A 24,384-nucleotide genomic window follows, 5' to 3' on the forward strand; every position below is an offset into this window, starting at 1 on the left:
AGCCAGGCCGGGTGCGGTAGACACAGGACTGTTTTCTTATTAAAAAAAAAAAAAGACTCAAACAAAAATAAGACCTGGACCAATGGGCATACACATGTCTATACACACTGTCCCTCTGCCCCCTGCACGTAGCTGGGGGCAGGCCCACCCTCCCCCAAGTTCAGACACCCGCCCACCCTCTGAATGCTAGGGCTTTAAGAGCTGTGACCCGTTTTCCCCAGGGGTGGGGACGGGTCACAGCTCCCTGCCAGCGAGCCTTAACATTTGGGGACCGATTTACAGAAACACAAAAACAAATCCAAAGGAAAGTCACAAATACGTATGTACACATGCACACGCTGGCTGCTGAGGGTCAAAGGTACTCAGAGCCAAGAGCAGGGATCCTGCACGGCCTGCCCCACCCTGTCCACGCCCATCCATGTCCTCCCACCTCAGAAGGGGAGAGGGAGGCAGCTGCTCGGGCCCCTGGCCACAGAGGCCTAGCCTCCCTCCTCCGTCTCCTCCAGGTGCAGCGGAAACAGGGTGGAGCATGACAGGGAGGTGGGCCCAGAGCCAGGGGAAGCTCGGGAAACTTGAGGGGGACCCTGGGGTGCCCCCTGCCCTGGCTGAAGGCGCAGACAGGACCCACTAGGGTAGCCTGGAAGGAAGGGCTGGGGAGGGCCAGGTACCCACAGGACCTGACCCTTGGGATCGATTCTGCCCTCAGGCTACCCTGACTGGTCACCCTGCAAGTGCCAAGAATCACAGTTGCCTGTGACCCCGTGAGCAACAAGGAGGGCTCGGTTGGGGTGAACACGTGACAGTGACAGATCCCCCTAGAGTTCTCCTCAGATAACAAGTCCACCTCGAGATGACCTCTGGCATGTAGCCTGCCTGGGGCCTGCTCCCAATGTCGTGCACTCAAGAGTCAGCGGGGCGCGGCCAGGTCAGGGAGAGCAGAGGTGGCTGCAGAGACCCCCTCAAGAGGGCACGTCCCTGTGATCCCTCCCGGCCGACCGGCGAGGTGTCCAGCTGTCCTGTCCTGCGGGAGGCGTGGGCGGCGGTGGGCACATGCTTCCGGGCATAGCATGCAGCCCTGATGAGGCAGTGGTGGTGATGGATGATGGAAATAGCCAGTCCAGGAGTCGTCCTCTGCTGGGCACACTGTCCGAGCCGGGGCCGCCCAGGGTGGGGAGCCAGAGCCCCACTCCTGCTGCTGCCCGCCCCGGCCCTGCCCCAAACACCGGCCAACAGGGTTCGCAATCAGGCTTTAATGGAATCTTCAGGGTCTCTCCAGGCCCGGCTCCCGCCCCACCCCACTGCCGATCTTGGGCCCGTGTGGAGGGGAGCAGAGGGTCCACGCACGCTGACAAGATGTTGCTCTGCGACCAGGACGGCCGGTAGCTGTGGGTTTACCGGATCCTAGTGAAGAGGTTGAGGACGGACACAGACTCCTGCAGGATACACAGGGGCAATGCTGAGCCCTCAGCCCAGGCATGGGAGGGAAGCTCTGCCCGGAGTGACCCCGAGGCTCTGGGCCAGAGGAGGGGCCTGTGCGGGCACCAAGCATGGTGAGCGCCCCAGAATGTGCAAGAGGGCCAGGCAATGCAGAAGCAGAGAGGGGCTGGGGGTCCTGGAGAGATCAAGGCTGGTGGGGTGGGGCGGGCAGGATATGCTGGGGGCACACAATTGGGAACATGTGGCGCTGATACCGACCCACTTTACCTTTGTTGAACGGGTTTTGCTAAAGACATTCCAGAACCTCAGTGTCTCGTCTCCAGCACCGGTGACAATGGCCTCTCCGTCGGGGGACATGGCCTACGGGAGGAGAGAGAGACCACTGTCCCTGCAGCTGCAGGCACCCAGGGAAAACATAATGGACATCCTGCCTGCTGTGACGAGGGATGACCTTGCTGTGCGATTCGGCAAAGGACTCGCTGGCTTAAGGACAAAACTTTTTCTTGGAAAACACCAAAATGCTGACGAAGGCATGTGCGTTGAGGAGAGGGGCTCCTGTCTCCAGACACGTGAGAGTGGCTGCTTAGTGAACCGTCTAGAGATGACCTGAGCAAGTACACGGGGGTTATCTGCAGCATCTTCCACTTCCATGTGGAAGCAGACACCTGGAGATCACACAGTGCGCAGAGCCACCCTTGCTCACAGGGCAGGGAGCTGGTGAAACAGACTCAGAGTGATAATGCCGCAACCTGCCACTCGGTCCCGGGGCCCGGAGCTGGCCCAGATGGGAGGACAGACCTGGGCAGCAGGGCGTACTGCCTCTTGGGCCTGGCAGGGAGACTCACCAGGTACAGGACCCGATAGGAGTGCCCGGTCAGCTTGGCCACCTGGGTCAGAGAGGGGTACTTCCAGACCAGGATCTGGTTCTGTGAGTAGCCGTGTGTGCTCACCTAGGGGACAGAAAGGGCACTGTGCCGGGGTCCCAGGCCCCCAGACGCATCCACAAAGCACAAGAACACAGGACCTGCCTAAGGGTGCAGAGACCAGCAGGTGACAGCCCCCCAGCCTGGCTCCCTGATCCACGATTGGACAGACATGGGGACCACACTGCCCATGAGAGCCCTTGGGCCTCTCTGGGCGTCACTCTGGGTATGGCCTCTCTGGGTATGGACGCCTGGGTGAGGTTCTGCCAGACCTGGCTGGCCAAGGCCTGACCACCTGCCCCCTGCCGCCCACCCGTCCTGTACCCCACCACTCACCAGCTCGTTGGCGTGCTTGGACCAGGCTAGGTTGCACACCTGGGAGCCAGTGTCAATGCACTGCAGCGGCTGCCCTGTGAGCGTGTTCCAGAAGCGGATGCAGCGGTCAGCCGTGCCGCCACCAGACGCCAGCAGCCCATGCTGGTGGGGGGACCAGGCGATAGCCTTGACGGCGGCCAGGTGCTCTGTATACTGCTGCACGGGGCTCAGGCTTGAGTGGTTCCATACCAGCAGCTGTGGGGACGGGGCTGTGAGGCTGGCATCCCTGGGCACACCCCCGTCACCTACGCTCCACAGAGGGGGCTGCAGGGAGCGAGGGGCTGGCCTACCTTGTTGTCGTTGCCTCCCGAGGCGAGGAGCTGGTGGTCGGTGGACCACTTGAGCCCGCACACCTCCTGCCGGTGACCCTGTAGCCGCCGCTCTGACTGCAGGGGGGGTGTCCGGATGTCCCTCTGCAGGATCATGCGGTCCCGGCTCCCGGATGAGAGCTGGTCAGCGTTCCAGGCCAGCGCCCCTGCGGCCAGGTGGAGGGCAGGCTGAGGATGCGGCCTGGCCCCACAGCACACCCCCACCCCTGCCCCTAGGTGGCTCCTCACCGACACGCGCCGTGTGGCCTTCCAGCATTGACAGCTTCTTCCCCGCAGCGGCGTCCCAGATCTGCACGAAGCCCTTGTGTGTGCCGACAGCCACCAGGTTCCCCTAGGATGGCAACATGGGCAGGTGTCAGGCCCAGCATGGGGCCCTCCCCTCCCTCCAAAGTCTCTTAATGCTTGTGCCATAGGATCCCCTCCTCGGAACCCAGGCAGGTAAGTCATATGGAGCTTAGGTTTGTTAACACCCACATGACATGCGCAGAGATCCACACGCGTCAACATGTGGAGCAAACCTGCCCACCCCCGTGTCTGTCATCTAACCAGGCTGGGGACAGCCAGGGCGCAGATGTCACTGGGGCTAGACAAATGACCATAAGGCTCCTTCTGGGTGTGCAAGGCCCCACCACTGTGGAAGTCCCTTCCAGTGAAGTCCAGTCAGACCTCCCCTGTGCCTACCCTGCCCAGCAAGGGGATGGAGCTGGTGTACTGACCCTCTCAGACCAGCCCACGGAGGTCACTGAGTCCCCTTCCACGGAGAGGTCACAGAGCCGGGTCACCTGGTGGAAGGCGTAATGTTGGTGCGACCGATGTGGGGCCCACTCCTCCTTTAAGGCCCAGATTATCTATCCATCCATCCACCCACCCCTTCACTCTCTCATTCCCTCACACCTCAGGCCTGTGGGCAACGGCCTCACTGTGGGCCCAGGAGGTAGCTGGAGGCTCAGGGACACACACAAGCACAGGGATGCTGACTGCACAGACTGGAGGGACACGGGCATCACAGCCGGGGGGGCCTGCAGCAGGCGTCAGCCACGGGCTGTGGGGGATGTGTATGCGGGTGTGCCGGTGTCCCTGTGGGGGGCTCCACTCACTTTCTCTGAACCCACCAACATGTAGTTCTGTCCCTCAAACATGCCACCCTGAGGGCCAGCAGCCACTCAGAGGAGGGGGAGTTACTGCTGGGTGGGGGCCCTGTGCTCAAGCCGGAAGCAAAGACTGTAACTGCTGGAAGTCAGGCCAGGGCAGGGATGGTCTGCACCCTGAGGAGACGGGGTAGGAGAAGGGGATGGCTGGGAACTATCCGGGCCCCAGCAGCTCCCCCAGGGCTCACACAGGGCCCGGCCTGGCTTGGCTGCTCCCTAGCACCACCCTCCGCAACACACACACGTGTGCACGCGCTCAGCGAAACCCACCTGGCTGGTGCAGGCGCTCCACAGGTACACGCAGGTCCCCAGCCCCACGCTGAGCACGTTGAGGGAGGACCAGTCCACTAGGTTCAGGTAGAAGTCGTCCTGCAGCTCGGGAGCGTCCAGGACCTTGAAGGGGATCTTAGAGATCTTGCGCGTGGGTTTCCGTGGAGACCGCAATAACTTCTGACTGCAGGGAGAAGGTGGGGTAGTGGCTTTGCAGTGACTGCACGGACCTCACAGTCTCCCTTTCCAACAGCCCCTGGTGTTTTGGGCTCATCCTGACTGACACTCTGTGACTCCAGACCTGTGGGTGACCCCATGGCCACCAACCCTCTGCCATGGGTGCTCAGCTGCCCTGAGCGCCGACACCCACTTCCCCTCTGCTTGGAGCCTCCTCCAGGAGCCTCGCTGACCTGTGCACAGCCCCCAGCACTGCCGCCTCCCCACCCTGTGCGGGTCTGGACTCACCTCTTATTGCTGACGGGGGACAGGGAGTACGGGGACACGTCATTGCCATCATCGGGGCTGGAGCGCTTGGTGCTGAGGGAGTACTGCAGGTGGGGGATACCTCTGAGTGGATGCTATGCCCCAAAGCCCCGGTGCCCTGAGCCCCTGGGGGGAGAGCACACAGGGCGCCAAGCCGGAAGCGCTCTGACTAGAGACACGTGTCCCCAGAAAACCAGGCCTGGCCCCTGAGGTGTCCTCCCACAGGCCTGCTGGCATTCGCCCATCTCTCCTGGCCCCACAGCCACCAGCTCCTCAACTCAGAGTGTCAGGGGGGTCCCAAGCCAGGCCCCTAACGCTGCCCTGGGGCTCGCGCACGAAAGGAGTGGTGGGTGGCTTGAGGTGAGCCTGGCATGAGGCAAGGGTTAAAGGGGCCCCCACCGTCTGGACTCCAGCTCCCAGCAGGGCTGCGCAGGAGGCGGCAGCGGCCAGTGGGCTCACCGTGAAGAGGCCCTTCCTCTCAGGCGTGGAGGGCTGCAGCCGGCGGTCCTCTGTCTGTGGGTCCTGAACCTTCTCAATGCCAGCGCCCAGCAACTCGTTCTTGAGCAGCGCTGAGTAGGCCAGGCCATCTGTGGGCACCAAGCTCCATGAGGCCAGGCTGGGGGTGGGGGGCTGGGGCTGGGGGAGACCCGAGTGCTGACCTTTGCCATTGTCCGAGGTGGCGTCCTTGGCTTTCCGGTTCTGGCTGGGGGATTTCTCATTTTCCTGTGGGTGGAGAGGGGAAGGAAGAGTGAGTGGGAAGGATGGGCCCCTGCCCCCAGGCTGCACAGTCAGGGTCTCACCCTCCGCCCTTCGGCAGCCCCTCACGTTGATCCTGTGGAAATTCACGCTCCAGTTGGCACCAGCTCGTGAGGGGATGAAGCGGTCTCCGTGCTTGCTGGGGGAGGACACGGGGGAGTTGGCAGGGGTCAGGGTTCGCCGCATCTCCGCCACCTGGAAGGACGGCAGGGTGGGCTGGGTGCCTCAGAGCCCCCAAGGCCAGTGACTCCTCCCTGACCAAGGCCCCAACCGCTACATCTCCTTGTCCGTGGCCTCTGGCTAAGGGTTTGATCTTGGAAGTAACCCATGTGCTGGCGCCTGTGAATGGCACCACGTCTGAGGCTCAGTTCGTGTGTCCCGCTCCCTGGGCAGGAAGTGGCTAGAGAGCGAGAGCCCAAGTGCGGGCATCACCACAACCTGTAATCCATCTCCAGGGTCACACATGGACAGGAGAGGTGGCGGCACAGAACACAGGGCGTCCACCTGTCCCGCCACCCACATCCCCACATGGTCTCTTCCCCGGCCGCGGTGTCAGGCAGTGCGAATGTCCCAGGAACGCCCTTCCTCCTATAAGGGAGGTTCAACTGTGCTCCCCAGAGAGATTTGCTGCGGTCCCGCCCCTGGGACCTGGGGTGCGACCTTAACCGGAAATTGGGTCTCTGCAGGATGAGCTCACATTGGAGCAGAACAGCCCCAAACCTAAGGTCTGTGTCCTCAGAGGAGACAGAGACATCAGCACACAGAGGAAGGGGGGGCAGAGACAAGGCAGAGGTGGGGTGGACAGGTCTGTGTGCCCAGGAGTGCCAACAACCCCAGACACTGGAAGAGGCAAGAAGGAGCCCACTCTGGACAGCCTGTGCAGAGCCAAGAGTGCTGAGAAGCGGTGGGCACAGCCTGCGAAGTGTTGGGAGCCTACAAAATGGCGGAGGGGGTAGGAGCTTGGGAAAGAGCAAAACAGCTCCCCCCATTCATCTGTCCCAGTCACCCAGAGAATAAGGGGTCTGTGGCCCCAGCAGCAGAGGAGTGTGGGGAGGTGCTGGGGGTCACACCTGGGTGGGACCATGCCGCCGCCATGGGGGAGAACGTGTGTCACCTGTTGGGCACCTGTTCTCAAGGGACAAAGCCCAGCGGCTGAGCACACCTGGGCCCCCACCAGCCCCACCACACAGGCTCCACAGGGCAGGATGGCGCTGGCGCGCTAGCCCCAGCACTCACGCACGGCATCGTGTTCTCGTTCTGGATGACGATCTGCCGCAGGAGGCGCCGCTCATAGTCCTGGTCCATGGTGAGGCGGGCAGGCACGGCCTGCCAGCCGTGCTCAGCAGCCCTGGACGGCCTGGTGGGGAGAGGGGGAAGGTCAGCACCGACAGACAGCGGTCCCCTGGTCGCTGGTGACCATGGGGTACCCTGGGCGACAGCCGAGTCCCCCTGCCATGTGGGTGGGGCCTTCCCCCTAGGAGCCTGGAGGGCCGTGATGGGGCAGACAGGCTCCTCTCTGGTTGTCCTGTGGGGAACCTGCCCCCAGGAGCCCTCCTCTTCCCGCACAGGCCCGGGTCTTGCCACCTCTGGACCACATCCTCGCTCCTAGGGCCCCTAGAGAAAGGAGGGGTGGTGCTGATCCCTGTTCCTCTAAGCAGAGCAGCTTTGATCCCAAAGCACAGAACAGGGGGCAGGAGTGGGGAGGGGGTCCATCACCTGCCTGGCCCTCCCCATGGAGATGACTGGGCAAGAGGCCTGCCTGGTGGAGGGACATCGCCACCAGTGGACAGACAGGTTCCTGGCCAGGTCCTCCAGTCGGGAGGCCTCTCTGAAGACCGGAGTCAGAGTGCGGCATGAGGGGAAGCTGAAGAGAGAGGCCTGAGGCAGGAGGGCTGTGCACCTTCCAGGACAGGACGCATCGAGAGCAGCACACCCTTCCCAGGGGGACAGCAGACCTGGGTCCGGGGTGCCCACGACCGCACGCGAGCATGCCCTGAGGGAGGGCAACATGAGGCTCGGGAGGGGGCCGAGCACGGCACGCCCAGAGCCCGCCGCCTCTCCCGCCACTGTCAGTCTACTCCTGCAGCTGGAGGGCCATGTGCAGGTGGGGCCAGGCCAGCTCCAGCCCCTGAGCCTCCAGGCCAGCACACAGCGGTGACAGACCAAATATGAACGAAGAAAGCAAAGCCTGGCCAGACATTAAGCTTACTAATACAAATTGCTAGATGTAGTGCCCTGGCGAAGTCCACTCCTGCCTTAAAAAAATATATATGGTAAAGTACACATAACGTAAAATTCACCATCGCCACCGCCTCTAAGTGCACAGCTTAATGGCACTAAACACACAGTTACATAACCATCCTCCCATCATCTCCAGAACTGTCCCATCTTCCCAAATGGAAGCTCTGGGCCCATGAAACACTCACTCCCCATTCTGTCCCTATTAAACACTTGACTGCCCCCAGCCCCTCAGCCCTGTTAACTCTTCAAGAAATCAAATATACAGTCACGAGACCCAGCAAGTGCACTTCGAGATATACGTAGATATACACCCAGGAGAAAGGAAACAGACCCACAAAGAAGCCGGTATTCAAGGGCCTTTACATACACTAATCACGAAAACCAAGAAGAGAAACTCAAGAGTCATCGACAGTGAACAGATGAACAAATGTGGTCCCTCCACACAGTGGAGTATCACTCAGCCTTAAAAAGGGAAGGAGGTTCTGACACCTGCCACACGCCAGGCGGGCCCTGAGGACAGGATGCTCAGTGAGAGGAGCCAGACAGAAAAGGTCACACGCTGGGTCACTCCACTCTTAGGAAGTCCCAGAGTCGTCAAACCCATGCAGACAGAAAAGGAAATCAAAGAACATTTGCTCTTACGTGTGACCATGAGACTAAGAGATGCTCAGGCGGATCTGCCCACGTCCTGCTTCCAAACCTCAGACAGACTCCCCGAGTTCCTGGGCCTGACCCTGGGCTGAGGCAGAGGCACTGGCATGAGCCTGTCAGGTCCCCGTCCCTCACTGGGACTGTGCCAGGCACAGGGGGTTCTCAGCGCGGCTTTGGCCCAAAGGCAGACGCTCGGCCAAAGCAGAGCCAAGGGGGCTCGACCCTGAGGGGCCGTAACACGGCCACCTGTGAATCGGCTGCCTGCACCCTCTCGCAAAGATGAGGACTCGAGGCCGGGCAAGTGGTCAGGGGTCAGGGGTCAGGTGGGGCAAGCAGGGTTCCTGCCGGGAGGTCCACCTGCCCTCCCCCCCCCCACCCCAGGCCACAGCACCCCCTCACTTGGCCTGGGGCTCTTCCAAGCCCTGCTGGCCCACAGCCCTGTCATGGACTTCCTGCTGAGAGATGGGGTTGCAACACTGCCAACCCCCACTCTCATTTCAGGTGAGTCTGTGAAAGAAGCCGCCCCTTTGTGGCCACTGGCATCCTGTCTGGCAGAGGTCCCAGGACACGTTTTGCCCACTGTGGCCGCAAGACACAGCCTCTGAAATGACTGCCAGTCATCTCCTTCTCTGGCCTTCTACTCCTCCCCCAAGGGGCCTGTGAGCAGGTTATGAGCGGCAGGACACTGAGAGGAGCCACTGAGCTCTGTTCCAGCGTCCCAGTTAGGTCAGTGGCTGTCCCTGCTTGGCAGACACACGGAAACCAGGCTCAGAGGGCTAACTTCCCAGCCCGACATACTGAATGTACTCCACAGACCCAAACGGCCTCAGCTGCCACATGGCGGGCAGGAAGCTCCCGGGAGCCCATGTGCTCAGGGGCATCCCCTCTGGGGCCTCAGCTCAGGGATGGCGAGGAGGGTGCCCACAGGGCTGATGGAAACCACGGCCTCTCCATTCACAGACCAAAGCCACCGTGTCAACGCCCCTAGTGGCTCCTTGTGTGGTCAGATGGCAGGGCCCAGACAGCGGTGCAGGCGCAGCCCACACACCAGAAGTTAAGAGCCCAAAGCACCGAGGCCATTGCAGAGTCCGTGAAGACTGGTTTTCTAGGACGCACAAAGGGGCTGCTGCTAAAACGCTGAGTGTCCAGGCACCGGCTGTGCACTAAATCTGAATCCAGTCAGCACGCCCACGTGAAGCGCCCTTCGCCATCTGTGGGCTACGTCCCAACAGGACAGTCTGCAGAAGGCCGGGTGGTGGGCAGGCGGCTCACTGCTGACAGGTATGGCTGCTGAGGATCAGAGAGGTCCCTAGTCCCTGATCGTGGCTGTGTTCCTTATATGGCAAAACGGGCCCTGCAAACGGGGTTAAGGCCCCTGAGATGGGGTAGACCCAGGATTCCCCAGGAGGCCCAGTGTTATCACAGGGTCCTTCTAAGAGGGAGGGGGACGGTCAGAGGCAGACAGGAGATGCTGACTCTCACCTCACGCTGCAGGGCTCCAGGATCAGAGGACACACCCTCGCCCACGGAGGAGACACTCCCACCCACTGCTGGCAGGAGCCAAAATCTGGCAACAGCTTTCAAAATCTAAAAACGCACATCCTTTTTGACTTCTAAGAATTCCCCCTTAGAAACTCTGGCACACATGTGCAAACCCGTGTGTACGGGGAAGCTACTGTATGTAGGCTGCTCAGGAAAGCAGGGGACAGAGCTCAGAGGTCTACCTGGGGGCCTGGCCTTTTTCCCAGTGGTAAAGGGGTGGGGGTCTTGGGGACCCACTGCACGCACAACACGCTGTGCAGAACAAGCTGTTTTCAGAAGGTTTAGACAGTGTGGGGAAGAGGAACTAGAGGATGGGGTCTACTGAGGAAGGAAGCCCTGGTCTCCTGCCTTGTCACTTTGTGCTTCTTGGACTCTTGCGTCTCGGGAACTCACCAACCTTTCACAGAAATAAGCAGCCAGACACAGCGGGGGTCACGCACACCCGGCGTGAGACCAGAAGTCTCCATGGCAGGGGCATGGCGAGCTGTGCACAGGAACACTCTGCCCTCTTTGCTTGTCTCCTAACAACTCCTGGCTTTCCAGCCGCTGCCCCACTGGAGGAGGCTTCCCCTGCAGTTTCTCACTAACCCCTGACCTCGCCCAGCCCTCCAGCCTGCAGGATTTCCAGTTACCAAGCACTCAGTACAACCTAGTGGTCCTCACCAGAGTGGTTCTGTCCTGGGGACACCGGGCCAAGTCTGGGGACATCTGTGCTTGTCATGACTGTGGGTGCTGGAGATGTCACTCCACACCCCAGTGCCTGTCACGGCCCCCCAGAGAGGATGGATGATCCGATGCAGTGCTGGAAAGGCCCACAGGGCCAGGCCAGTGAAATGACAGAGCATGGGCTGGCCCTGGGTTGGCAGGGACTCAGGGGCCAGAAGATAACCCAGTGTCCAAGCCCCAAGAGCTCTCCTGACAGCTGGCGTGCCACCCGAGGAAGAACACAAGGGCAGGTGCTCACCTCCAGTCACTGCAGCCCCAAGGGTGAGCAGGAACCATCCCTCCCTGAGCCCAGAGGAAATGAGGTCAGACAGTGGCCTGTGGGGCAGGACCCAGGATAGTGAGCCCCTCCCACCGTCGCTGTCGAGGCCTCCTCAGGTTGAGAGCAGGATCCTGGGCATACCCCCGGCGAGTTTGTGCCAGGCCCACAGGGCCGTGCCCTGCTTCCAGCAGTGCTGAGACCAACTGCAGGTCCTTTGGGGGCTTGCTTATCTTGAGAACCGCTCCTGCTGTTTTCCTGCTGTGGGGCTCTGAGGCAAAGGAGACACCCGTGACGTGGCTCATGACTCAGGACTCCAGGCAGCTGCTGGCCTCCCCCATCCCCAAGGTACTGCTGACATCCCAGCCATCCAGGGCGCTGTGGGTGTAGAGCAGGCCCCCAGGCCCCCACCTGTCTGATGCTAGGAGGATCCCCCCAGTTGAGTGGATCACTGATGTCCCCAGACACAGTCCAGTGTCCCCTGAGGTGGGGGGGAGGCACAGCATCACGCTAGAGAGGGTAAATCTGGCCTCTAGGAGGGAGGTCACACAGGCTCCCCAAAGGCTCTCTGAGGACACAAGCCAGCAGAGCCCGTAGGCACTGCATCCCAGGGGATGGGACTCTGCTCCCAGCCCTGTGGGGAGGCGGTCAGGACACAGCTGACGGCAGGGACACGAAGCCCACCTGCGCCCCTCCAGCAGCCCAGCAAAGCGCCAGACATTCCAGGTGCATGACTCAATGCAGTCTCCAGGCTCAATTCTATCTCCGTTCCACAAAGGAGGGACCCTGGGGCTCAGGAAGCTGCTGGGCACCCGGGCACCAGCAGGCCAGCTGTCTAAAGCTCCCAGGCCCTCTCGAGATTGGTCATTACAGCCAGGGTGAAGCAGCACCAGTCGGCTCCAGTGGGAGATATCCAATTAGGGGTCGTGGTGACCAATACCTGGGGCTCCCTGAGAACCATCAGCTCGGGGCAGAGCCTCTGAGGGGGTTCCTAAACCTCCGGGAGGCACCCTCCTGGCCCATAAGGCATGCAGCTGAAGAAACCAAAGACTGCGGTAGCCCTGGTGCCAGTCCATGGCTTCCTGACCAGCAGCCCCTGAGAAGGCAGGGCAACTGGTCGTTAGTCCAGCCAGATTCTGACGGGTAGGGGAGAAGTCCCACAGAGAGAGACCCAACCAGATATGGGGGCCTTCCAATCTTCTGCTCCCAGCAGAGTCTCTGCTTTTGCCTTGTCCACGTGGGCGCAGGCCGGCCAGCCCTGGCAGATCCCCTTCTTGCGATCATCACCAGTCCCAGGGCGGGCTGTGGAGGGGGACAGAGCTGGCTGTGAGTCTGGGCTTCGACCCTTACTGGCTAACTGGCACGGGCAAGCAACTTCTCCTCTCAGGACCTGTCTCTTCATCTCAAAAGTGGGGATAATGGAGTAACACCACAAGTGCAGGGGTGAAACTGGGTGCAACTTCCATGGAGTAGCTGGTAGGGAGTCTGACCCAAAGGGGACTCTAGGGAGCGGAGCTGGTCTCCCGGGCTCAGTGAGGGGCGCACGATAGGTCCCAGCCGCACCTGCTTCCCGCCCCTCCACTGCCCAGCGATGTAGGCTGTGCGGCATGTGGGGAGCACAGGGCAGGGCCCCATCTTCTCCCCTACTGTCCCCAGAGGTGACAAGGACTGGTCTCCCCTTGGACAAGGGAGGAGCGTCCTGAGAACAGGAGAGGAGTGGGATTCCCGCCGGCTGGAGGGCTGGCCGTGGCTGTACCGGCGTTGACTCCTGACAGACCTGGGCTCTGGGCCTTGCCACAGCGGAGGCACAGACAAGGACATGAGCAGGGAGTGACTGCACCTGCAGAGGGGACCCAACCAGCGAGCAGCCCCTCATGTCTAAGGACAAGGAAGGACAAGCCTGAGGACGGCCAGAGTCAGAGAGGGCTGTGCCCAGTAGGGGACAGTGTCTTCCAAGTGACTAAGGAGCATCACTGGGTGGGGAGGCCCGGCGGTGAACCTGGGGAGCCTCTTCTTGTCCTTCATTCACTCACTCACTCATTTAGCAGAGGCTTACAGCCCCGTGTGCGGGCAGGTGTAGGAGCTGCCAAGCAGCGAGGACTCACAGCCTGGAGGCAGGGAGAGCCTTGTCGACACAGCTCTCCTGCCCGTGACCACACCCCCAAGAGAGTCTCACTTCCAGGTCCTTCACCCTCACCTCTTGGCTCACAGGGCACCCCCTCCCGTCAGACTAGGTGAAGCTTTCAGGCCTTAAGGGCATCTGGGTCTGCAGCAGCTCAAAGGATGCAAGCCTACGGAAAGGAAGAAGGACTTGAGCACCACAGCAGCGACTCGTGACCATCTGTATAACCACAGCTCCTGATGGCTGCCCATCAGGACCCCAGAGCCTTCACAGATCTCTGTGCCCGCCTGCACACCTGGGCTCAGGGACCTCACCCCTCACAGGCAGCCGTGAGTGTCAGAGGTACTTCCTCCATCTCCTCACTGTGGTTTCCACCCACGGGTCCAGGGTGGGAGTGGCAGAAGGAAAAGCCTAGCATGTTGAGGGCAGCCCCCTCCACACACACTGATACGCAGCCAGGTCGTTCCCTGTGGGGACCCTTCTGGGCAGCGGGGTTGGGCAGCATCTCTGCCCTTCCCACTGATGTTGCACCCTCAGTTTTGATGGTGACCCTCTGGTTTAGGGGACTCTTTAGGGGGAAAAGTTGCCTCCTCCGGTTCTGAAGACTAGCACTGACCTCTCAGTGCTCAGTCCTTCTTTGAGCGCAGACAGACAGACACTCAGGCCTACCCCCCATCTGTCCCCCCCACCTCCTCAAGCGGCCTCCCCGTCACCATGGCAGCCTGACCCTGCCTCCTGAAGCAGCTTCAGGCCTGGTAGAGATGACACTCTCACTGAGGGTCACAACCCTATGACTCCCAGGCTAGTTCTGATCTGGGGAAGAGTGGGGGGTTGGAAGGCATGGTCTGGGGGGAGCACACTGGGAGCAGGAAGGGGGAAAGGTGACGAGGCTGTCACAACCTCCTGGGCTGTGCCTTGGGGCGGCTGGTGGCAGGGGTGGGGAAGGATGGGGCAGGGGCTTGATGAGAGGTGGTTTAGTGGGCTGGTGGGGGGCTGGGATCTGCTTGCTCAGGTAAGAAAGCAGGTGATCCTAACAAGATGTGGGGGGTGGAGAGGAGGAGTCCAAGGTGAGGTTGGGGGACACAAGGGAGGGGGGTGGGCAGGTCTGAGGAATGGGCCACCTTTTCTGGACATGCCACATAGGGGAGGCTGACGGGCTGCTGGCCACGTGGGCCGCAGTCAGGAGCCAGGTCTGGGCAGCAGCAGCAAATGAGGACAAGAAACTGAGGGTGAGGGGAGGCCACCAAGAGAGAGTAGAGGTGTCCTAGCCGAGATGGAGCAGGTGGGTGCCCCCATGTCCCCAGCAGCTCTCTCACAACAGACAGAAAGTGCCAACAGCTCAGGGGCCTGCCAGCTGGTGCAGAGACATCAGGACAGAGCCCATCCACACAACAGAATTATCCAGCCACAGAAAGGAGGACATGCTACAGCATGAACGACCCCAAAGACATGACGCTCAGTGAGAAAAGCCAAACACGAAAGGCCACATGTTGTGTGACGCCATTTATACGAAATGCCAGGAATAGGCAGATCCAGAGACCAAGAGTGGGTTAGTGGTCGCCAGGGGTGAGAAGGGGCTGGGAATGAGTGCTGATGGAAACGCTCTGGAACTACAGTGGTGACAGACAGATGCACACACCACATAAACATACTGAAAACCACCCAACTGAACAATTTAAGTGAGTGAAGTGTGAGTAAAGCTGTTACCCACAAAAATCAGATAATAAGAGAAACATCATTGGAGCAGTTAATCCTAAAGGAAATCAACCCTGAATATTCACTGGAAGGACTGATGCTGAAGCTCCAATACTTTGGCCACCTAATGCGAAGAGCCAACTCATTGGAAAAGACCCTGATGCTGGGAAAGATTGAGGGCAGGAGGAGAAGGAGGTGAAAGAAGATGAGATGGTTGAATGGCATCACTGACTCAATGGACTTGAGTTTGAGCAAGCTCTGGGAGATGGTGAAGGGACAGGGAGGCCTGGTGTGCTGCAGTCCACGGGGTCACAAAGAGTTAGGCATGACTTAATGACTGAACAGCGACAGTGGAGGAGACTGAAGGACAGGGGGAAGGTGCAGGCTGCCACATGAGTGGTGGTGGGGTGACTAAAGCAGGCCAGGCACAGTGTGCGCTCTCGTTCCCTTCACACCTGAGGACACTGAGCCAGGAGAAGGCAGTCACTTGCCAAGGACACAGGACACAGCAGTTGGGGCCACCGATGTCCCATGGAGACTGTCAGTGGGGGCTGGGCCCTGCGCCTGTCCCTTGACTTAAACACTCCCTGCCTGTACTGGGCAGGCTTTGCAGCAGCCAAAGACTTGGGAGGCAGTGAGGGGCAGGCAGGCCAAGACCAGTGGGGCTGACGAGCTGGCTGACACAGCGAAGCAGCAGCACTGCTCCCAGCAGCACTGGGAGCTACCGGGGCAGAAGAGGGCTGAACACCCCTTTCCCAGCTCTGCAGGCCGCTGGCTCCCTTTGCCAATCCCCAAGATGGACTGCCCACCCTCTATCCGCTCCAGCCAGGACTCTCCAGCCCCAGCGTCGCAGGGCACTGACACGGAGACTCTGCACTCATAGGCTTTGGTTGGTGCTCTGGTCCCAGGCCTCCAACTTTGGCACCATGGACTTTCGGGGTCATGGCCAGATCACTCTCAGTGGGGGGCTGTCCTGGGTCCCATGGGGTATGGAGCCCCATCTCTGCCCCCAGCCCTTCCATGTTAGAAGCCTCCCCAGTCGTAACCACCACAGATGTCCCCAGACATCACCAGTGTCACAAACAAAAATCTCCAGGATTATAAGGTATTCCAAGTCGGCTGGTTTCTTTAAGAACAAGTCCCTTGATCTCCAGGTCAGCTCAGAGTCCCAGACAGATTGGAAGATAGATTGGCTTCTGATCCTCATCCCTCTCAGTAACACTGAGCGAAAGGTCCCCACAGCGAACACCACCATGGGCCTCCCCAAAGGCACAAGTCCCTGGTACACAAAACCTGCCCCAGCCAGCAGCTCCAGTAAACATGAATGGCAGGAGACTTCCTGCCGCAACACAGGGCCCAGTGTGAGCTTCTATGCAGATCTGCTTCTGAAGCCTTGTGAGGCTTCAAGGTCCCCTGTGCCCAGCCCCAGACAGATGCCGCCGGCCCGGGCACAGACTCTGAGACCTGCCTGGGAAACAGTCCTGGCAGCAAGCTGGCCAGCGCAGTCACAGGAGACGCTACCCCCCACCACAGCAAAGCAAGTGTCCTTTGAGCCAAGCACTGTCCGAGGACCAGGGCTCTGGGTTTTGGAGAGGCAGGGCCTGCATCCTTAATGGAACCCTCTGGGAGCAATTAAACCTCACTCACGACGCAAAGCACCAGCGAGTGGCCAGCACACCTGCCTCCACTTTCAAGTTCAGAAGAAACACGAGCCCGGTGTGGCCAAAACAGAAGGGACCCTCCACATCACAGGCCACGAGGATGCATGAGACAGTCCATAAATGGGCTGGGAGATGTTCCAAGCCACAAAGTGCACCACTCTGGGGACAGCCCCCCTACCCCCACATCTCAACAGCTTCCAGAGGACAGATCCAGCCCCTACCATCAGGAGTGTGTTATGTGCCCGACTCTTTGTGACCCCATGGACTGCAATCCACCAGGTTCCTCTGTCCATGAGATTTTCCAGGCAAGGATACCGGAGTGGGTTGCCATTTCCTTCTCCAGGGGATCTTCCCAACCCAGGGATCGAACCCAGGTCTCCTGCACTGCAGGCAGATTCTTTACCAACTGAGCTACAAGGGAACCCCCTCAAAGATCTTCATTACACAGACATTCCCACCTGGCCCCATCTGGGAGAGGGATCTGGCGGCATGAGGTCTTAGTGGAAGGTTTTTCTTTAGGTAAATTGTCCTCACTCAAGGGATGGTAAGAAGTGGGGTGGAGGGGTACAGAGGATGGGGTGTTGCCTCAACAGCCAGAGGCATGAGGTCATTGCTCAGCGTACCAGGGTGGGGGCGGGGGAATCTAGTCCCCAGTCTGAAAGGCCCCTTGAACCCAGAGTTGATATGATGGAGGAAAACAAAACAGGTTAAGGCTGGACATGGACACAACAGTGGAACTCAGGCTTTTAATTGGGGGCAGGTCAGAATAGGCAAAGCCAATGGGAGGCGGGGGTCAGTTTTTAGTTGAGGAAGATGGCTGTGACGGGGTGACTGTGGCCTTTCCCAAGTGGCTGCGCTTGTGCTTGGAGGAAGACCAGAATGATCCCGGGCTGGAGGGCGGTTGGGCACAGCCAGGCCATCTCAGATTTTGGTGGAGTCAGCGGCGAAACGAAGAGGTGGATTCTGGGTGGGTCGTGGTCAGAACGGGACAAACTGGGAGGGAGGGAGGCAGGAGCAGAAACCAGAGGGGCCGGGAGCCAGAGGGGCACTTAGGTATTCAAAACTCGTCGTCTAACTGCTTCCGTGTGCCAGGAGCAGAGAGAGGCGCGGTGAGTACAATGGGGAGCGCCGACGGACAGGGTCTCCGCACCCTCAGCCCGGTTGTTCAGGGTCCACAAGGCTTGGATTGTGTTTTATCCGGGCGGGGACGGGGGTTGGTCCAGGTCTGGGTGAGTCGTGACAGCTCGAGGGCGGGCGTGGGGGGGGAGGGCAGTTTCAATTTGGGCCGGGCCCGAGCTCGGGAGACCCGAGGTTGACAGGCCAGACATGCAGAGTAAGGATTAGGGCGTCGGCCGGCCGTTTTGGTGGGCGGAGTGGTGAGTCCCCCGGTTTAGGGGTGGTCAGAGCTCAACCTCGTAATTAGAAAGAACAGGGACGCTGACCTCGCGGGGAGATGGAGGGCTGCAAGGGGCTCGGGTTGGGGAGGTCAGCCAGGGCCTGGTCTGGGGGAAGGCTCGGACATGGGGGTTCAGACGGGAGGTGGGATGCTGAGGTCACTCGGGCCTAGCTCGGATTTGGGGGCGGCGCTCGGGGGTCTGGCCGGCTCCCGGAGCGGGGCTCAAGCCTGGGAGTGGTGGGCCTGATCGCCGGCTCGTTTTCGGAGGCCCGGGACAGACCCACGCCGCTGCCAGGCCCGGCCCGGCTTCAGGGTCGCAGCTCGGGTCCAGGGGGCGGGTCCCCAGACCTCAGCCGCCTCACCTGGCTCGCTCCCGTTCGCCCGCTGTCTCCACCGGCCCCGCCTCTCCCGGCGCCGCGACGCGCCCACCTGCGCTGCGCGCAGCTCCGCTGCGTCCGGCAGCGGCCGCAGCTGACGGGATCCCGGGCTCCGCGCTCCTTAATATGGCGTCGGCCGCTGCTCCGCGGCCTCCGGCGCCCTCCTCCGCCGCGCGCGCTCCCGCGGCCAGCCACGCCCCCGCGCCGGCGCGCTGCGTGCCGCCGCCACGCCCCGCCACGCCCCCGCGCGCCCGAGCATCGCGCCCGCGCCCCACCACGCCCCGCCCAGTTCGCGCGGTTGCGCCTGCGCGCCTCGGGCATCTCGGGAGGACGTGACGTAAGTTGCGATTCGAATCAATACAGGAAGCGTGGCGCGACAGGTTGCCCAGGGCAACCGCCCCTGAACTGGATCTGCGGCCCTGAGGAGGCGGCTACGTGGGAATCTGGGGTAGTGACCCGGTTCAGTTTAAGGCGTGGTTCTTAGAGGACCACGCGAAACAGGTGCCCGCTGGGCAGAACCATCATCGCAATGATTGAAGCAGTCACACCCCCAGATAAGCGCAGGTGGGTGCGCTTTGCTGGTTGTGCAAACCCCACTGCCTGTTGAAACACATTTACTCACTCATTCATTCAATACCATCTTATAGTCCTCTTGGGTGCTCCTCCAGATCCTCCATGCAGGGAACTGAGAAATTTAGTATTTCCTGTGGTGTCAATAACCAAGGATGTCACAGTCATCAGCAATTGTAGCCCTCCAGTGTGAGCCAGTGAACCTGAGGGAACTTGGGAAGGAGAATATCTGCCCTCTATCAGCGCTCAGACTACAGTCACTCCCTCTGGTGAGTCCAGAGGAACTCAGGGTGTGAAAACAGGATATGGTCCCCAGATAGCTGACATGCATATCAAAGGAGTGATTTCACTGAGCCCAGACTCCAGCATCTTCTCATACAGAGAAAAGCACTAAATTCCTTAACTTGGGTTATCTGGTTTTCTTTAATTCACAAAATTACTTTGGACGTTCAGACTACTTGCCTGTTGTTGCAAAACTTCTATGTAACCTGACTCCTAAACACACACACACACTTACACCCCCCACCACAAACACGCACACACACACTCTCCTCTGAGCAGTTCTCTCAGGGTTACTTGAGATGCTGCCTCTTGGACTTCAGTCCTAAAAATTTGCTCCAAATAAAACATAACTCTCAACCTCTAGGTCACTTGTATTTTTTTTTTCAGTCAACAAAACAGATAAAAATCTCTGTTCAAAAAATGGGCAAAGAATCCAAATGGATGTTTCTCCAAAGAAAAGAAAGAAATGGCCAACTCATGAAAAAAAATACTTACCACCTGCAGTACAGGGAGAAATGCAAATCAGATCACAAAACTACCACTTCAGCCTACTGGATGGCTGTGATTTTAAAAAATAATAAAACACCCGGCCACCACCACCAGGAAATAGAATGTTGGCAAAGGCATAGAACCCTTATACATTGCTGGTGGGATTGTAAAATGGGGCAGCCACTGTGGAAACAGTTTAGTCAGTGCCCATAAAGTTATATGTAGAATTATCAGATGACCCAGCAAGTCCACTCCTAGAATTGGAGATCTGTGTGAAAATTAATAAACAGAAGCTTCATTTAAAATGCAGTTAGGAAGTTCCTTGGCAGTCCAGTAGTTAAGGCTCAGTGTTTTCACTGCTGTGGCCACCTGGGTTCAATGCCTCATATAATAGCTAAGATCCTGCAAACAAAAAAAAAAAAAAACCCCAGAGGAAAACGAATCAGAAAGCCAGAACTTGGCCTGCTTTCTTTGTTTCTTTTTGGCTGCACTGGTCTTCCTTCACTGCTGCCTATAGGCTTTCTCTAGTTGCGGCGAGCAGGGGCTACCTTTGTTGCAGTGCATGTTTGTTTGTTTGTTTTTAATTGCAGTGGCTTCTCCTGTTTCAGAGCAGGGCTCTAGAGCTCAGGTTCAATAGCAGTGGCTCACAGGCTTAGTTGCCCCATGCCATATGAAATTTTCCCGGATCAGGGATCAAACCCAGGTCTCTTGTAGGTATTGACAGGTATATTCTTAACCACTAGACCACCAGGGAAGTCCCAGAACAGCATTCTTAAATCTTATTGTAACTGAATATGACCCTATGGAGCCTTCCAGGAACTAGGCCTTACCCCACCCCATGTCCTCCAACATCTCTTGTCCATAGAAAAACTTTAGACTCCTAGGTCTTCCTTGAATTCCAAAAGATAAATTTTATCAGTGAAAGTGAAAGTCGCTCAGTCATGTCCAACTGTTTGCAACCCCATTGTCTATACAGTCCATGGAATTCTCCGGGCCAAAATGCTGGAGCCTTTCCCTTCTCCAAGGGATCTTCCCAACCTAGGGATCAAACCCAAGTCTCCCACATTGCAGGCGGATTCTTTACCAGCTGAGCCACAGGGAAGCCCAAATTTTATCAGAGAAGTGAGAAAATGCAGAAAGAAAGGAAAACAGTCAAGCAACACAAAATAATACTAATTTAGACATTTAAAGTCAAGGAAAGATATACCCAACTGAATGCAAAGTTCCAGAGAACAGCAAGGAGAGGTAAGAAGGCCTTCTTCAATGAACAATGCAAAGAATAGAGAAAACAACAGAATGGGAAAGACTAGCGATCTCTTCGGAGAAGGCAATGGCACCCTACTCCAGTACTCCTGCCTGGAAAATCCCATGGATGGAGGAGCCTGGTAGGCTGTAGTCCATGGGGTCGCTAAGAGTCGGGCATGACTGAGAGACTTCACTTTCACTTTTCACTTTCATGCATTGGAGAAGGAAATGGCAACCCACTGCAGTATTCTTGCCTGGAGAATCCCAGGGACAGAGGAGCCTAGTGGGCTGCTGTCTATGGGGTCGCACAGAGTTGGACACGATGGAAGCGACTTAGCAGCAGCAGCAGCAGTGATCTCTTCACAAAAATTGGAGGTATCAAAGGAATATTTCATGCAAAGATGGGCATGATAAAGGACAGAAAGGGTAAGCACCTAACAGAGGCAGGAGAGATTAAGAAGAGGTGGCAAGAATACACAGAATTGTACAAAAAAGATCTTAATGACCTGGACAACCACAATGGTGTGATCGCTCACCTAGAGCCAGACATCCTGGAGTGTGAAGTCAAGCAGGCCTTAGGAAGCATTACTATCAACAGAGCTAGTGGAGGTGATAGAATTCCAGCTGAACTATTTCAAATCCAAAAGACGATGCTGTTAAAGTGCTGCACTCAATATGTCAGCAAATTTAGAAAACCCAGCAGTGGCCACAGGACTGGAAAAGGTTAGTTTTAATCCCAGTTCCAAAGACAGGCAGTGCTAAAGTATGTTCAAATTATCATACAAGTGTGCTTATTTCACATGCTAGTAAGGTTATGCTCAAAATCCTTCAAGCTAGGCTTCAGCAGTACTTGAATTGAGAACTTCCAGATGTACAAGCTGGGTTTAGAAAAGGCAGAGGAACCAGAGATCAAATTGCCAACATTTGTTGGATGATAGAGAAAGCAAGGAAATTCCAGAAAAACATCTACTTTTGTTTCATTGACTACACAAAAGCTTTTGATTATGTGGATCACAACAAACTGTAGAAAATTCTCCAAGAGATGGGACTACCAGACCACTTTACCTGCCTCCTGAGAAATCTGTAGGCAGATCAAGAAGCAACAGTTAGAACTTTGCATGGAACAAAGGACTGGTTCAAAATTGGGAATTGAGTATGACAAGGCTGTATATTGTCACCCTGTTTATTTAACTTATATGCAGAGTACATGAAGCGAAATGCTGGGCTGGATGAGTTATAAGCTGGAATCAAGATTGCCAGGAGAAATATAAAAAACCTCAGATATGCAGATGATAACCATTTTAGTGGCAGAAAGCAAAGAGGAACTAAAGAGCCTCTTGATGAGGGGGGAAGAGGTGAGTGGAAAGCTGGTTTAAAGCTCAATATTCAAAAAACTAAGATCATGGCCTCCGGTCCCATCGCTTCATGGCAAATAGAAGGGATAACAGTGGAAGCAGAGACAGATTTTCTCTTCTTGGGCTCCAAAATCACTGCGGATGGTGACTGCAGGCATGAAATTAGAAGACTCATGCTTCTTGGAAGGAAAGCTATGACAAACCTAGACAGTGTATTAAAAAGCAGAGACATCATTTTGCCAACAAAAGTCCATATAATCAAAGTTATGGTCTTTCCAATAGTCGTGTACAGATGTGAGTGAAAGTGAAAGTGCTAGTTTCTCAGTTGTGTGCAATTTTTTTGTAGCCTCATGGACTGTAGCCTTCAAGGTTCCTCTGTCCATGGGATTTTCCAGGCAAGAATACTGGAGGGAGCTGCCACTTCCTACTCCAGGACGACTTTGGGAGGGGGTGTTATTCAACCTGCCACATTTTTGGTTTTGGCACTGTTTTGTATTATGATTGCAGTGGGCAGATACACAAATTTACACAGTGATAAATTTGTATAGAACTTATATTCCCATGGATCAATGAGTGCAAGTAAAACTAGTGAAATCTGGATTAATTTGGTATATTGTTGTCAATGTCAGTGGCCGGTGACGACATTACACTAGTCCTTTGTATGTGTGTGCTCTCACATGTCAGTAATTTTAATTTTATGCACATCAAATCATGGTAAGACGACGACTATAAACAAGATGCATTGTGCTCAGTCGCTTCAGTCATGCTCAACTCTGCGTCCCCATGGACTATAGCCCACCAGGGTCCTCCATTCATGGGATTCCCCAGGCAAGAATACTGGAGTGAGTAGCCATTCCCTCCTCCAGGGGATCTTCCTCACTCAGGGATCAAACCTGGGTCTCCTGCCTTGGCAGGCAGATTCTTTACCATCTGAGTCACCTGGGAAGCCCCTTAAACAAAACACAGCCCCTCTGTTTCCATCAGCAGCCCACTGCATCATAGCCGACATCAAGGGGGTTCTTCCAGTAGTGCACTTTGTGACAAGTCATTAAGAATCTTCTCAAATCTGGACTTTCCTGGTGGCGCAGTGGTTAAGAGTCTGCCTGCCAACACAGGGGACGTGGGTTTGATCCCTGCTCTGGGAAGATTCCACATGCTGCAGACCCGCTAAGCCTGAGCGCCACAAGAACCGAGCCCATGCTCAGCAATAAGAGAAGCCACGTGATGAGAAGCCCATACATAGCAACGAAGACCCACCACATCTAACATAAATTTAAAAAAAAATTTTTTTAAGGGATATCTTCAAATCCAGTCGTCTGATTGTTACCCCTCATAATATCCTAATATCCGGTGAAAGGTTTGAGCTTGGAAGAAATGGAGGACGCTGAGCCTGTGCTGCTTCAAATTCCATCTGCAGTTTTAGTGGCACAAAGGGCCTCTGGATGTTTCTCAGTGTGGAAAAGTTCATTTTATCTCGGTTGGGCTGGAAAGTTTTTTCTGGCCATTCAAGAGGATAACCAGGCAAAAGTTCATTTTTTCACACAAGGAAAATCCTGTGGAAGAAGATCATGACTTTCAAAAGGTCCACTTGCTGGAAACTCAATGACTGGAATCCTGTCGTTTGGCTGAGGTTCAAGTCCTCTGGCAGGAATCTTCCACTTCCTTGGGCATAGCCTCCTCGTGTGCATGTTTAAGATTTATTTACTTATTTTCTTTTTTGGCTGTGCTGGGTTTTTGTTGCTGTGTGCAGGCTTTCTCTGGTTGCAACAAGTAGGGGCTACTTTCCGTCACAGTGCTCAGGCTTGTCATTGTGGTGGCTTCCCATTGTGGAGCGCAGGCTCTAGGCGGGCAGCTTCAGTTGCTGCAGCGCCTGGGCTCAGTAGCTGTGGGCGTACCGGCTCAGTTGTCCTGTGGCATGTGGGATCATCCCGGAGCAAGGATCAAACCCATGTCCCTCGCATTGCAAGGCAGATTCTTAACCGCTGGACCACCAGGGAAGCCCTTCTGTGTGTGTTTTGCATGCAGTTGCCATCAGGGACAACTGGGTGAAGGGCG

At 57.2% G+C, this 24,384-nt stretch overlaps 1 protein-coding gene across 4 annotated transcripts; it reads right to left on the reverse strand.

Moving 5' to 3' along the window:
- Window positions 1-12: 12 nt before the first annotated feature.
- Window positions 13-18,634, reverse strand: FZR1 (fizzy and cell division cycle 20 related 1). Of its 4 annotated transcripts, none has more exons than XR_011257233.1 (15): window positions 18,374-18,627; window positions 6,958-7,078; window positions 5,791-5,916; window positions 5,625-5,688; window positions 5,425-5,552; window positions 4,948-5,030; window positions 4,483-4,666; window positions 3,781-3,846; window positions 3,293-3,395; window positions 3,026-3,210; window positions 2,697-2,930; window positions 2,283-2,387; window positions 1,705-1,797; window positions 249-1,433; window positions 13-201 (listed from the first exon to the last, which is right to left on the reverse strand). XR_011257233.1 is itself a non-coding variant. In XM_069591452.1 (14 exons), the coding sequence occupies exons 2-14, from the start codon at window positions 7,024-7,026 to the stop codon at window positions 1,392-1,394; spliced, it is 1,491 nt and encodes a 496-aa protein (XP_069447553.1). In that variant the 5' UTR covers window positions 7,027-7,078; window positions 18,374-18,634; the 3' UTR covers window positions 13-1,391. The 4 variants fall into 4 exon arrangements, 2 of the variants coding, with proteins under 2 accessions (XP_069447553.1, XP_069447554.1); XR_011257232.1 differs by having other exon boundaries at window positions 1,696-1,797; window positions 18,374-18,626; XM_069591452.1 differs by having other exon boundaries at window positions 13-1,433; window positions 1,696-1,797; window positions 18,374-18,634.
- Between the last annotated feature and the right edge of the window lie 5,750 nt (window positions 18,635-24,384).

The sequence above is a fragment of the Ovis canadensis genome, chromosome 5 (assembly GCF_042477335.2).
Source record: "Ovis canadensis isolate MfBH-ARS-UI-01 breed Bighorn chromosome 5, ARS-UI_OviCan_v2, whole genome shotgun sequence".
Classification (NCBI taxonomy): domain Eukaryota; kingdom Metazoa; phylum Chordata; class Mammalia; order Artiodactyla; family Bovidae; genus Ovis; species Ovis canadensis.

What these genes read in the sequence shown, in the direction of transcription:
- FZR1 (XM_069591452.1), bottom strand. Translation starts at nt 7,026, where the DNA reads ATGGACCAGGACTATGAGCGGCGCCTCCTGCGGCAGATCGTCATCCAG. An exon ending in TGAATTTCCACAGGATCAAC is followed by an intron (nt 5,689 to 5,790) that starts GTGAGGGGCTGC and finishes CTCCACCCACAG; the next exon opens with GAAAATGAGAAATCCCCCAG. An exon ending in CGGGAGGCAACGACAACAAG is followed by an intron (nt 2,931 to 3,025) that starts GTAGGCCAGCCC and finishes CCGTCCCCACAG; the next exon opens with CTGCTGGTATGGAACCACTC.